Source organism: Branchiostoma floridae, chromosome 13 (assembly GCF_000003815.2).
Source record: "Branchiostoma floridae strain S238N-H82 chromosome 13, Bfl_VNyyK, whole genome shotgun sequence".
NCBI classification, from domain to species: domain Eukaryota; kingdom Metazoa; phylum Chordata; class Leptocardii; order Amphioxiformes; family Branchiostomatidae; genus Branchiostoma; species Branchiostoma floridae.
The window spans coordinates 10,209,286-10,224,973 of record NC_049991.1 but is presented as its reverse complement, the minus strand read 5'-3'; the positions used below and the strand labels follow the sequence as shown (position 1 = coordinate 10,224,973).

Genomic DNA, 15,688 nt, shown 5'->3' with positions numbered 1-15,688 from the left:
ATGTCGAAACAGTCAGTCAGGTACACAACAATGAGCAAAAATAGAATTGCAATTCCGATGACAAATCCAGTACAACAAAATCCAGCTGCTGATATCCACCACACACTATTGTGTACTTACAGGTCCCATGTTATCTCACTTCACAACGCCCCCTGCTGTAATAGTCTGGCGCTATTCCTTCTTGTCAGGAGTCAGGTCGTTACTGATGGTCCGCACGGTGTCGGCGTGGTACGCCCGGCTGCGGTTCCTCCCGTTCCTCTCCAGGCTGGAGCGGAGAACGTTCCCGCCGCCGAAGCTGCGCATCTCGATCCGGGTGGAGTCCGTGCCGCCGTTCTGCTGAGCCTTGCTGCGAGAGTTGACTCTGCGGCGGGTGTGGCTGGCGTCGTGCGTGGTGAAGGCGTCGATGGACGCGTCTCTGTGGCAGATGGCTTTCTGGTAACTCTTCTTGAAGTTCTCGCTGAGCAGCGCGTAGAGGATGGGGTTGACGCAGCTGTTGGCGTAGCTCAGGGTGACGATGAAGTGGTACGAGCCGACCAGGAACGGGGTGACCTGCAGCTGCACGTTCAAGTTCACCAGCTGCAAGGTGTAGAACGGGAGCCAGCAGATGACAAACACCACGACCATCACGATGACCATTCTGGTGACCTTGCGTCTGCTGCGCTTGCGTGTGCCTCGTGCCCCTGCCCTTGCGCTTGCGGTCTTGACCTTTCTGAGCAGCAGGGTGTAGCAGACGGCGATGATGATGAGCGGGGCCACGAAGCCGATGACGAAGGTGTATGCGATGAAGGCGGTGGACCAGAAGGCCATCCCATCCTCCGAGTCGGACCAGTGCAGGTTACAGGCGTACGACCCGTCCTGCTGTTCTGTCGGCTTGGCCACTACAATGACGGGGCTGATGACGATGATGGACGCGACCCAGACGCAGACGTTCACGACTTTGGCGATGCGTGGCCGGCGGAAGTCAGCGGATTTGACGGGATGCACCACGGCCAGGTAGCGATCCACGCTCATCACCGTCAGGTTGAAGACGCTGCTGAACATGTTGATGGCGTCCAGAGACAGGACGATCTTACACATGACCGTGCCGAACGGCCAGTTGCGCAGGGCGAAGGAGGCCGCCAGGAACGGTATACCCATCATGAAGAGAACGTCAGCCATGGCCAAGTTCATGATGTAGATATTTGTGACTGTCTTCATTTTGGCGTAACGGAGAACCACGTAGATGACGAGAGAGTTCCCGCATATTCCAACAAAGCAGACGAAAGCGTAAATACATGGGATGATCACATGTGTGATGGTCCAGCCATTGTGGTACGGATAAGTTCCGTTGTCGTCATAGGTAAGGTTATCGAAGGGGAGGAATTCAAATTGATCCATGTTTATGTCAACGTGAGCTGCTATGCTTTATATATCTCAATCAAGTCTGTCCGTTCTAACTGGCACACCGAATGAACAGCTACTATTCACGAAGGTCCTCCTCAAGGGTCGCAGTGATGGAATCGTCCAGACCTGCATCAAACAAAGAGCAGAAAGGGGGGTTTCTTCAAGAGACGAATTAAGATAGCAATACACAATTCTTTGTGATGATTCTTGATTACCCTTCTCCTTACATCACAGCATGTGAAATATATTGAAATTCCCAATGACTGTTCAATTACCTTATGATTTTTGTGATGTTGAGTTGTTATTGTGTATGAGTTGTTATTAGTAAGTTGCGTATATGATTTACTGATCCGAATTGGATTATTCTTTCTTATGTTCAGTCCGATTGATCAGGACAAATGGCACTGACCTCTGACCGCAATGACCGTCCAATGACCCTATGAGTTTGTGATCTTGAGTTGTTTTTGTTTTTCTTTTGAGTGTTCCTAAGTTGCTTATATGATTTACAAACCCGAATTGGATTGTTGCTTTGTTATGTTCAATCCTATGTTAGTAGTTATCTTTTGCACTTTGAGTTATTGTTATTGTTATAGGGCTCCCTTGGAAATCAGTTGCTACGTTAACTGAAGGGACTACCCTAAAGATCAATCAATAAATAAATAAATAAAAATTCCAAAAGAACAAAAGAAAAGAAATCCCTCAGAGTTAACGCAGACATGGTAAATAAGAAAACATCGCAAGAAATCCACCGGTCACTTAGAGGCTAATATCTACGAAAAGGTAATCTGCATAGCTCTACTGTTTTCTGCATATCTCATTGATTACATGATCTTGCCAACATAGTGATGATTGCTAGGTGGCGTACTTGAGCTAAGGCCCACTTCAAACAGACAACACTTATATAGTCGTGCGACTGTTGTTGTCGACAATGTCGCCGGCGACGGTAATTTTAGGCTGTCTAAAGAGGATCAAAATAGTTGTGCGAAAGTTTGTATTGGAATCATCGTTCGACCACCTCGGAACCAGTCATGCGAGTCATTGCGACCCTTCAGTGGGGGACCGGCGACTATTTCTCACATGTGACGGGTTTTGCTTGCTTGCTCGGGTTCCTGTCCTTTGATATGATCGAGTACGTGCTCGATCTCAAAATCTATCTCTAATCAACATCCCATATGAACAAATACACACAGGTATAAACACACACACACACACAAACACACACACACACACATACATACACACACACACACGCACACGGACACACATACACAAGCACACACACATACACACACATACACAAGCACACACACACACACACCACACCACACACATACGCACACACGCACAAGCACACAAATGCGCACACAAACACACACATGACTCCACCACTTGACCATGTACTACATAATGATTTAGCTCTTAGCGACCGCATTATTAAGGCACGTGCGGTGAATTGCCAGAAACAAACTAATAAATCTTCATTCCATGATCCAAACGATTCAACTATTTTTAGGATTAAGATCAATAAACACAACGCCGTGGAAGCAAAAACGAAGGACTTGAGCTTTACCCTCCAGGTACACTTTTTTTGAAATGTTAATGGCAATATAAGAAACAGTGTTTTATTATTGATAGAAATTATAAACTATGCTTTGTAAAACCCACCTGGATCGTAGAATGAATTCAAAGTTTCACCCAATGAACAAAAGGGGCACAATAACGACACACCTTGGTATTTAACTATCCCCTGACATAACATAAACGGATGATTAAACGGACACGGAACTACACGTGGTAAAAAAATGTGACAGAAATCATGGTGTAAGTGACGCAAAGACGTTCGGTCTGCTCCCACTGTCTGTTCTGGCCTGCGACATGTACCCTCAAACAGAAAAAAACACTTTCTTCTTTAAATCGCAGAACCCACAAATTGTAGGAAAAGTGGGGCTTTTCGTCTCCCTCTGCTTCCAAGAAAGAAGTCACACACAACGTTAGCCCGTTTAGAAATAGCCAACACTAGGATTCGAGTAGCCTAATTTTTACAATAATGTTCATGTTTTTATAATCACTCTTCACTCTCACTCTTCTCTTTACGTATACCTCCTTTGTTTCCACCATGTACTTGCAATAAGCCTCCAAGCATGAACTTGCAAGTAAACTTCTATGTAATGTTTTTTTCAACGCAATTAGAGATCGGTTGTCTGCTCCCTTTGAATAGAAAATGTAATTTTCATGTTGCCGTTCCAAAGGAAAAGAAACATGCTGTTTCCTAGCGACCATTTTTTCTTCTCCTGGGGAGTAAAAGCCAGGCCGCCACTCAAGGCCAATTGAACTGAACTGCTAAATATACCAAGACCTTTGTTTGATGCTGTCTTTAACTTTATCAAACACCTCATTTCAATTCTTTCCGCCAAGCAAAACTGAGCGATTCCTCTGAAAACTCGTTTATCTGTGATTTCAAACGCTCTGTGTTTTTAATCTGTTGCTTGGCCAAGCGCCTATGATGATAATACTGAGAGTGAAAGTTTCTTTGAACAAGCCCGTTTCTCCATATGCTGAAAGAACGTGATTATTAAACCAGACACTATCTCAGACAAATGTTTAACATGTTAAAAAGGAAATGTTCTCGGTGAGTTCATGTGGCGGGTTTTCACAGTACCCTCTTCACCACGAACCTAAAACCACCGCGAACATTTTAGTCTGCATCTCCCCGCCTTCGCCTTGTGTCAACCGCGAAATCAAAACTACTGCAAATTTCAGTCTACCTACTACGAAATATACGTCCGTGAGTATTTACCATTTTACAGTATACAATCAATCGATTAATCAATTATCCACAATCATTAGCGCTGTCAAAAGATCCTAACGACTTGGTAGTGGATACAATTACAACCATTTCAGTAAGTAGATCTTATTTCTTTTCCCTCCGAGGTTTCTGCTATCACAAACAACAACAATCACACATGCTAGATACTGCGTCTTCTACATATGTGTGGACAGACAGGGCTATTCTTAGACTGCTACAAAGACAGCAAAATTACGAGCTTGCCGGTCAAACATACCAGTGGCCGATACATCTCCAGAGCGTTGGGCAAATACAAACATTAGTCTATTCAAAACACATACGACGCCCTAGATGGTTGTTGTTCAACATGTACATAGTCATTGCATCGCAGCAAGTGCGCAACAACAGACAGGATAAGGTTGGCCGGGGATAGGACATCTTGAATAGATTTGGTAAGTTTCAATATCACATCAACTATGCGGTTGTGGCATTCTCAATAGTATCCTATTTGTCCTGAATCAGTCCTCGGCCCCTCCGTTATGAAGTGATGCGGAAATCGTCTGGAGCCTAAAGTCACCTATGCGCTGAGACGACCGCATTAAGCGGGCGTCCAAAAACCGCGCAAAGCAGAAAACTTGTCGAGGGCTGGGCGGGTGGGTCGCTTCAGGCTCCAGACGTAGCCGGAGGGCCACAGGAGGACTGACAGTTTGACATCTCTTAGTATTGTGGGGTCAAAGGGCAACTTTCGGGACCAATGACTAATCAGGTTAAATAGTATCCTATTTGTCCTGAATCAGTCCTCGGCCCCTCCGTTATGAAGTGATGCGGAAATCGTCTTCCGCCTTTGCCCTCTCTGACTTTGGAGCCTTTCCTCTCCTGTCCCCTAATACCTCCCTACAAAGATACTTCCTTAAGGTACCTTCTCGCTCCTTTCCTCTCCCTGTCTACTCTTTCAAATCACACCCTGTCTTTATCCCTCTCTCATCTTCCCATCCTTATCTTCGCTCTATCACCTTTCCTCTCCCCTTACTCATATGATTCCTTTCTTACTCCTCTCGACTTGTCCCCCTCACTCATCTTGCTCTTCTTTGAACTTTTATCACTAACGTTACATAAACCACACATTCCTAAGTATTCGCACTCGTTTTCCCAACACTGATCATACCCACTCCAAATTTACACAGCGATTCAAACATGAAGGAAAAACAGACATAACTGAACCGTGCTCTGTACTGCATCTGGTACGTCATCACTGTGCGACACAAAAATCATTTATACACAGACGCACATCAGGCTGCTCACTTCTGTCCTCAATGCCCGTTTCCCGCGCACACCCTATAGCCAGGCCTCAGTCCGGCGACGATACTTACGCACTTCCGCCTAGCAAATTATCCAGCCTCCCGCGGAAACCCATCGCACTGGATTTAGTTACAAAATGTCATGGAAGAACGTACATGACTTCCCGAATCATTCAGCCTTCCGCGGAACCCCTTCGCGCTGAATGATGTCACAGCAAATCACGAAAGAAAATAAACGAGCACAATTTCTCGGATCGTCCAGCCTTCCGCGGAAACCCTTCGCGCTGGATAACGTCACACCATGCTGAAAATACGACTGCACACTTCTCGGGTCATTCAGCTTACTGCGGAACCCCGTCGCACTGAATGATATCTTGCTGTGCTATAAAAAAGGCGTCAAACCAAAGACGTTTTTGGTCAGACCAATCTCAAAACAGGGTTACTCGATTAGTTCCTAACCATCCAGCATCCCGCGGCACCCCATCGCACTGGAAAACGACATGTCAAAATCCATCAAAAAAAATAGGGGAAAAAATGACTTACAGTCCGTTCCTTGAGCTGTCGGCGGGGTTAGCTGAACTGACCGGCAGGGGCTGGGCGGTGTCGGGGACCGGAGCGCCAGTCGACCCTGATCCTCTGACCGCTGTCCCTTGTAGCACTGTGCCCTGAAGCCGCCTCCTCAGGTTCCCTGGTATATATTATCTCACAACTTTATTCAGTACAAAGAAAACATGGTTCACAACATAAAACATCACAGCCTAACAGGTTCCCTGGCGCGTCTTGACCCCTCTCTGCTGCTAAAGCTTGTGCAGGCCACCAACGGGTCCTATCGGGCCGCACATCTGGCGAGGTTGATGATGGCGTGTCCCGGAGCTGGGTGGTGGTGTGTCCCTCGCATCCCTGTTGTTGGAGGGGGAGAGCGTCAGACCTGTATGAACAACACGTGAACCATGAGATAGTGGGGAGGGACGGGCGCCCGGCAACAGGTCCGGTCCCAGACAGACAAGTCTAAAACAAACGCATCTTCCACACCGCCCAGCCCCCCCACATGCGAGCGAGCCGCGTTACGTGGCGTAAGGCTGGGTCACGCGCGCCCACAACATCCAAACGCGCCTTACAGATACACACTCATACACATGCAAATCAAACTCCAAACTAATGCAAAATATTAGCGGAAACCCCATACACAGCCTCGACGTTCAATCTAGGAAAGCAAAAGAAAATTCTACCTTGCCAAAACAGAAATGACACCCAAATCGTACCGACTGCAGCCTTCGAAGCTCAGAGGGGTTGGCTGAACGCTACGACAAGCTCTCTCAGCGGGGTGACGTCTGATCCTGAAAACAAGGAACCAGGAGGGGGGGGGGGGGTCGCCATCTTGCCTCCTGGAACATGCCATCGTCGTTCTCTGTTCCTGCCTGAAATATTCACGAAAATCAAAAAATGACATCAAAATCTGGAAACTCTCGTTCTGCTCCACACCTCAGCAATAAAAGCCAACACCCACAGCTTTCCTTCGCGGAGGATCACTATGGATACAAAAACATAACCAGGACAAAAGAAATTCGAGAGAACCACCATCTGCCATGTGGGCACCAACTATCTGCTTGGAGTAGCTGTCGGACCCTGCTAAAACATTCACAAAGGCACGAAAACACACAAGAATCAATCAGCTTCACGCAGAACAAAACGCCAGCCTGAACGAAAAAGGCGTCCTAAACTCGTCCCGGCCTAAGAAGGAAGAAAGGCTTGAAACTGTAACGAAAATGGCGTAAAGCAGTCACCCCTGCACTCCGGAACATTCCTCCCTCAAAAATCAAGTATTCATATGCAAAAAACAACAGACAACGCAAGGATTAAAATGATATAGCTGGCAGCCGGAATTCCAAGCCGTGCTAGAAAGGAAACACAAACAGCGAGAACCATAATCAGTAAAGGCCGCTCCGAACCTCTAACGAAGCACACACAGGAGTAAAGAGACGAGAGAAACACACGAAAAAAGTACCAACCGACCGCGGAACCAAATCAAACCTTCCGTGGAAAGAACGTGTCCTCCCGAGGGTAATCAAAACGTGACCGCCAAGGCCTCGAGCCGTAGCGTGCTTCCCTGCGGCGTCGAAAAACCAACATCACCGCTGGGCAGGTTTTCTGCTTTGCGTGGTGAGCAGAAGTGGAGGGGTCCGTCGTAGACGAGGACCACAGGAGGACTGACAGTTTGACATCTCTTAGTATTGTGGGGTCAAAGGGCAACTTTCGGGACCAATGACTAATCAGGTTAAATAGGCGTATATTCTTCTAAAGGGCTTCAGAAATCAATGCAGGGAAATATACTAGTATCTATTTTGTCATGTGCGATCATCCAGAAAAGCGCATTTTTTACATCTACCCATTCTACTACTGATTCGTTCTGTTGTAAAACTGAAAGCTAGATAGAAAATTTCGTCGGAGGGTTCCAATGTACAACGTTTCAATGTGCCATGTTGCGAGACGCTCCGTAATGTATAAATGCATCATCATGACAGCAGCACTGACAGACGATTAATAAGACTGGGCTGCTTGCGTAAGACGCAATCCAAGAAGTAGCTAAGAAACGTTGACGTTAAAAAAGGGCGAGAGAAGATTCACTAGGATTTCTTGTACTCACGTTATGTCTGTAGCTAAGGCGGCGTTGTGAGGACGAACAGAGAACAACTAACATCTACCCCCGGTAGGCAGCGGCTTCGGCTCGGCAAACACCACAGGCACGTCTCTCCGTTTACACTGCTCCGCGGAAGGGTAAGACCTAATAGTTAGGCTGTGGCCGCTCTGTGAAAGGCGCATGTGAGCTCCAAATGTGTCTGCTGCCTCTGCTCGCCCCCGCATGCTCCTGACCAATCACAACGAGGCCACGCCCCCACGGATCAAACCATTTTATAGAAAAAAGAGGATTTTATCATAAATATTCACATTAGCGTGAACGCCTTTTTCAAGAACCGCAATAATGCAAAAATCTCAGTTTATTTCATAAATGTTGCTTGATGTGATTACATTTTTCTTCGTGCCCTCCCATGTCTGTCATTCTTACACTTCACATCATTACACCCCACTGCACCTTATTTCTTACCACCAGTAATTTCAACGTCATCCGTTACTTTAAATTTCGGCTTCTATTCAATATTTTCCGGTGGATAACTTAGATCCACCCCCCACCCCCCCTTCATGTGTCTGAAGGTCTATCAGCTATGCCAATCGAAATGGACAACCGATCGGTTAAAAGCTTTGATGTTAGCCACTCTAAATACGCGGCGAATGAAAAGACCACTGCTAATTCTCCAACATAGGTCGCAGACTGAGGTGTATCTTAAGACCAAGCAATATGAATAAAATATTTTACAATCAGTTTCTTGGAAGTACCGAAGGTTTCTAAAGCTAAGGGCACAACCCGTCGTACGTGCACATACGTGCTGTCTACGTGCTGTCACTCGTACGTGCCAAAACGTGGGCAATCTTTTGGGATCCGTAAGTGGTAAGTACCGTCTCTGTACGAACTCGTAGGGAATCCAACGGATTTTGGAGCACGCAGACACGCCGTAGAACTTTAGGTGCAGGCAAGACGTTGTGTGCCATCGGGCTGCGGATTCGTCCCCCGTACGTGCTAGTACGGGAGACGCACCTGAACGTTTTCAGAAATCCGTGGCGGTCGTGGCCTCAAATTGCAGACGAATTGTACGTATGTATATATACGGCGGGTTCTAATTGTGCCGCTAGCTTTAGCATGCTGACTTTGTCTTCAGTAGTGCAGAAGTACTGGCCTTGAACTGACGACTCACTACATACGAAAGGGTCATATATCGTACGATCACGGAATGAGAGATTCTAAAATACACAATCCAGCTGTCTCGTTACGGAAAAGATTTCTTGAATTCTTGTCGGCAGATGGTTCGACATTAAAATTGTACGTCGACCTAAGACCCTGCCATAAGTGCGAATATTGTTTGTATGTAACCTCCAAATATCACCTCAGCAGAAAGTCGAGGGGAAGCGCCAAAACATGCTTCCCGTTCTTTTGGTAACAAAATCCACGGCGGTTACGCAAATCCAACGGGTAATACCTACCTACTTCTCGCTAGAGCACTACAGGGAGGTATTTTCTAGGCTTCCTAATACGGCTTTGTGATAAACAATCCTCAGTTTTTACAGATTGAAGTAAACGGAAAACTAATGAGTAACTCCACGCCCTCATATAACCAATTTCTTCGGCCCTCGACGCATTTATTGATGATGATTAAGAACGGTTTGGGGAGATGCGACGGTTACCCCGGATAGCACGCACGATTCCGGACAAATCTGGGCTTAATTGAGTAGTTAACGTTCTATGAAAGGACATCGTGATAAACAGAATAACGAACCATTTTGTACAATATGTGGAACACATCTACTCTTATTTCTCCCGGCAGACGCGAAACCATGTCGGAAATGAAACATGCCACGCTAATAATATCATCTCTATGCGCTATCCTCAGTTTAACACGAAGGAGAATTCAATACTTCTATCAGCGCGCAAGGGATTGAACTGGCATGGTAATATGATATTACGGGATTCTACTAAAAAAGTATAAAAATTAGGAACCGGTGTATCAAATTGCGTTTCGTATCCGTGAGTGAAGCATGTGTGATGTTTTTGTCTGAGCTCCCTCAGTCAGTCAGTCAGTCAGTCAGTCAGTCAGTCGGTCGGTCGGTCGGTCGGTCGGTCGGTCGGTCGGTCGGTCGGTCGGTCGGTCAGTCAGTCAGTCAGTCAGTCAGTCACTCAGTCACTCACTCAGTCACTCAGTCAGTTAGTCAGTCAGTCAATCAGTCACTCACGTTCACTCACTCACTCGCTCACTCGCTCACTTACTCATAAATTTACTCATCCCTCCACTCAACCATTCTCTCCCTCCCTCCTTCCCCCTTCATCCAAGGCTCCCTCCCTCCCTTACTCACTCACTCATGAGTCGGTCTTTTACTTTGAAACAGTAGATGGGAATGTAAAGACGTTTAGACTGAGTGTAGAAGACATCAGATGCAGGTTGTAGTGTTACAACTCTGCACCTGGCTGAAGGCTCACACGGAGATGTGTGGGTTCATCAGAGTGCTTGTTGGCGAGGCGTTCTGAGTGCTAATGACGTCTACTGTACCGTGTGATCTGTGACTTGTCTCCACTCGTCGCCATATTTAGGGCATGACATCAAAGCATTAGAAATAAACCTTAGATTCGGCAACAGGTCGAGAGTGAAATTGTCCTAATGATCAGTCACCGAACGTTTCGTACGTCTTGAGAGTACTCAGTCATGCATTTGCAAACGTGAATGTCTCTAATTATGGTCTTTTCGACTAATATTCCCTTTTGTACCAGCTAGAGGTTACAAGCCCTGAGCGACCAGTGCACATGAGTTTTATGGAAAAACGATTCTTTAAAATGTTTTGTTTGATATGTGCCCTTTAACTCATGTTTTTTCATCATGTACGACAGTGTAAATATAAAATTAAAGGATACACAAACCATATTTTGGTCGCTGTACAGTTTGCTTGTTTGTTTGTTTCTATTTATTTTTAGGGTGGCCCATTTCAGTGTCATATTACTGTTTTTCAGTGGGGCCCTTGTAATATACAAACATATAACAACTCGGATGAAGTACATAAACAAAACGTGACAGAATAGGCCATACTCCATACCCATTGCCATTTTCCAGGCCCGGTCGTCACTCAGCAATCATCGCCCAGAAAAAAGGGGCCTGAGATACAAAGTAAGAAGTAAAATAGCTGTTTGTAATTGATTTGATGCCCACACACCAATTGCAACCTTGGGCACTGTTGCAGAATGACGTTGTGGGCTTAACTGTACTTTTAGAACAGTCACACCGCCAACAAACCATAGGTCTTGCCATATCGCTCAAACTGGTTGTGTGTATGCCCTAGCCTCTACCAGGCTTCGTGGATCGGTGGTCTAATTGTAGAAATTGGACAAATAGAGTCAATAGTACACTAGGGGAGTCGGCCGGCCAGAAGACCACCGATCCACGGAGCCTGGTAGAGGCGATGTACGCCCTGGCAATGTACAATGACTGAAACTTCGCCGTCTCCCAGTACAGAACTTGTTAACCGGTGATGCAAGGTGACGACTAAGGTAATTGGATATGTGGAAAATCGTTTATTTTTCTGTTTTCAAAATGGCCACCGCAATAATGTCACCCCCTTCGCCATTTAGACTTGGCACCAACGGGCTTAAAGTAAGTTCAGTCTGGTGCTCGCTTTACACCAAAAGTGTACACAAAACTCTTCACATCTACTGTATCCCCTCTGCGCGTGCCAGTAAGCGCTGATTCTCCGCGCTATTGCGCTGATATAAGGGACGATCCTCCATTGGGCTTACTGGAGAATCTATGAGGGAGGACTTTGATAACGCCTCCACGTAACCCTTACACTTCATTGCGCAGAATTCTGAAAAATTGCTATAAATTGCTATCAATGGCGAGCAAACTGTCAAGGGACATAAGTATATACTCACGTATTTCATTCCACTGGGTTTTAGATGTACAAATGTTAGGTTTATTTATATCTAATAAATGCATGAATGTATTTTCATATTACACCTTCTATACAAGAGTCCTTACATTAATCATTGATCAGTATTAAAACTATAAGTACGAACTATCCATGTAGTTATGAATATTTTGCTTGTCTCTAATAGGAGTGACTAGTTTTCACCTGCATAGAAACTTTGATGCCGGTTACAAGCTGTACACAGAAGAGGACCCGAGGCAAGGTCGTTTACTTTGACATTCACAGTGGAATGGATATTGGCTTTGTGGTATATTTCCTTTTACCACTAATTACAACGGTTAGTTACCTGCATTTTCATTTTTAGAACGGAAAGAGCCAACATCGAAGTGTAATTACCAGGGTACAGCCGGTTGCCTGGCTTTGAAAAGATCTCTCCAGAAATCCCATTGATCGCCTAAAGCCCCTTCATTGCGCTGTATCCACTTTCATCATGGTACATGGCATTCAGTCGATCAGAGCTTCAAACCGAAATACAAGCGGCTTCTGCAAAGCTTCTCGTGGGACATATTTAAACGGAGCATGGGGGTTGGAGCCACGTGCAGTACAGGGCAATAACCGCGCATGCCATAGAAGAAGACAAATGTGTACTTTTACACATACAAAGTTAGTTAAAGTTTCCGAAGTAAAACACAGGCAAGTACCTCCGCAAGGCTCCTAGAATGATATCTAATCTAATTTTATATATCAGCGGCACAGCAAAGTTTTAAGAGCATCTAAGGTAAGGTACGGATCAGCGACCGTAGATGGCTTGTTCCTGACAGTGTAAGAAAATGCCTTAGTTATAGATGAAATTGCAAAATGATTGCCTGTGTGAAAACGTGCGTAGAAGTTAAAATATCCTCAAATCAACTAATGTATGGAGAGGGTTGAACGAACCGTAAATAGTTTCTTTGATTAATGCCAAGTAAACGAAACCAAAGCACTCTTGGATCTGTACTTCTTTTTTTGATACCTCGTGACAGCAAAAAAAACTGATTCGCAAGCACAGTTCTCCCTCATGTTTCTAAGTTGGACACACCTGTAAGGTACATGCATCATCCGCATTCAAAAACACCGTGGGGATCTATGGTTAGTCAGAAAAGAGGTAATACCTGTTCCTTTCTACTGTTTAGGAGCTTCATCCATCAGGTAGTTTTCATATTTAGATACGGGCGGGTTCTCAGGAAGTCTGACGGCAGAACAAAACTGTGCAAATGAGCGTGAAAGGGTAGAGGTGGTTTCTTGTTTACCCTCTGGGTAATGATAAGGTTAGGGAATAGGGGAATTCTGTCGACACTGACCTTTCCTATTCTTCTCTTGACGATGATATATATAGATTGGAGAGTGCCAAGGTAGAAGCTGAATAGAACATCTTATAAGGTAACATGTTTCACATACGGGTTGTCAGTTAAAGGTGACTGAAGAAAATCGTGAGGCAAATATGTCACGGATGTGAATCATGACATGTTCCGGTGTGAGACCGGACTGTGCCATTCACGCGCAGATTTGTCTCCGGCTATCAAAGTTTTACAGAAGTTTACTTCGTCGTTTTCAACTATTTCTACCTCGGTAAACCTGAAGCATTGTTTTAGTATAGTAAAGTTCTTTTAAACACAACCAGGGTTGAGCTCACATCCAACGTTTCAGTGCCTTCGCTGGCTGAGTTGGCCCGGGTCCAAAATTGTTCCACAGGGATGCAGGGAATTGATTTTCAGTTGCTGGAGTCTCAAAGATAACATGTGATAATGGAGGATGTGTTAAATGGAGATGGTCATGTTATATGTTGTGAATAATTGTTCCAGGATTGAAGTTTAGAAAAAACAATCACGTTTAAAACTATCAATTCCACGTATGTTCAACTCCGCTCTACTTTGTTGTTCTAACAAACATCCTACGAACCAGCAGTATGAAAATAGTGTCAAGAGTCCTCCATCGGCACCAGCTCGGTACATCAAAGGCATGTTGGACATGATTGACAGTCCGCATGCACGACAGACGGGAGACATCTGCTAAAGTAATTATAGCATCTCGCTACATGAAAAAAGAGCTTTCCATTCATCCCGGGCATTGACCCCGTAATTATACTGACATCGACAAGACGAGCCGTTTTACACAATCTCAAAGGAACTGATGATGACGTCTTCAGACGAAAACGTTCACTAACTACAGATATGCTATCAGTAATATGTGTTTGTAGACTTCTGTATGTATCTTTGATCTGTTCTTTGCATTGGCACCGTGTTTGGTTATAACAAAGTTGGAAGCCTCCCAATGGAAACGAGGACTTGCACTCTCTAATTATAATTTATTAAATCAACCATTATTGCAAAATGAAGCTTCGCATTGTTTTATATTAACCATCTACCGCCTGCTGAGAGAATGTGTTTAGAAGTGCCAAGGCGCCACAGTGGCTGGTTTTGGCGCCAAACTCATAAAGCTTGTCAAGTGATATCTGTAACTAGCACACGCACTCTGCACTGTCTGATCAAGGAGGTTGATTTAAATGCTCGACGTTCGTTTAGACTACGTCCCTCCGTAAGATGAGCTCAAAAGAACTTGACAAATGTACTGATAGCTATATAGAAAGGTGACATATTTTAACACACCCACACAAAACCTCTATCTCCTACATATCTATAAATTGAAACAGACAATGTTGATGAATGTAAGACATCCCGGAAGTGGTATACACAAGGTACCACTTACTCAAGTAACTGGACACAATTTGGGAAACGGCCCAACATTTCATCAGACAGCAACACATGACTTTTGTTAGAAACTAAACCAGAATGCTAATTTACCGGGTTTTAAACCTCATCGTTTAATTGAAACTCTGAAAAACGACAACGGCTAGCATGACGAATCCACTCACTGTAAGATATTAGTTGTGTACAATTAGCATTATTCTAGCACATGTTACGTCTGCCAAAATCTATTCTTCAGCCTTCTTCAGAGAATTCGAAGTCGACTACACTTCGATCTAGACTGGATACCATCCGGAGAATAGTTCGCTCCGGCGTTCATTAAACATGTATAATATATACAGTTAGTTGCTTATAGCTCTGACATTTATTATACAGTATATATATCGCTTCTCTGTTGTTTCGTCTGGGATACCAGAAGCGAAAATAGGAGCGAACTACTATCCGGATAGTACCCAGGTTTCGATCTGCAGCAACTGCAACTCTATATCCCTATCATTCATATGCAAAACTAAGGTGCATTTTTTTGAGCTGTAGATTAAGATCACTCCAGTGTAAAGTAGTATTTGGCACGCCAGCTTAAGATTTCTCTACATCCAACTTCTGTAGCGTTCGTGCGGAAGACAGGCTTTATTACATGTTCCTGCTAAGAGTATGATTCCCTATCATTTCTGTAACTACATGTAGGTCAATTGAACCGGCAAATTTGTATGTACTCATTGTAGCGTGAGGTTTTGCTGGTGAAATGCACTTGAAATTCCTTTGTAAAGCAGTATTTGAGCGGGGAAAGGCCCACTTGGAAGTCTTCAGTCACGAGTATTTTTAGAAATACATCTCTACAGCGATTGCACAAGATGTAATTCATGGTGGACAAATTGGCCTGGACTTTTTGTTTGTTTGAGATGGTTGCCAGAAAATCTTTAGATACGCATGAAAGAAGCTTGTCAAGATGATGGAGC

The 15,688-nt window shown here is 44.8% G+C and overlaps 1 protein-coding gene across 1 annotated transcript; it reads right to left on the bottom strand.

Annotated features, from left to right (window-relative positions):
* Nucleotides 1-27: 27 nt before the first annotated feature.
* Nucleotides 28-8,403, bottom strand: LOC118429211 (somatostatin receptor type 2-like). The gene is made up of 2 exons (XM_035839674.1): nucleotides 8,111-8,403; nucleotides 28-1,509 (listed from the first exon to the last, which is right to left on the bottom strand). Exon 2 carries the CDS (start codon nucleotides 1,375-1,377, stop codon nucleotides 172-174), a length of 1,206 nt encoding a protein of 401 aa, XP_035695567.1. The 5' UTR covers nucleotides 1,378-1,509; nucleotides 8,111-8,403; the 3' UTR covers nucleotides 28-171.
* Between the last annotated feature and the right edge of the window lie 7,285 nt (nucleotides 8,404-15,688).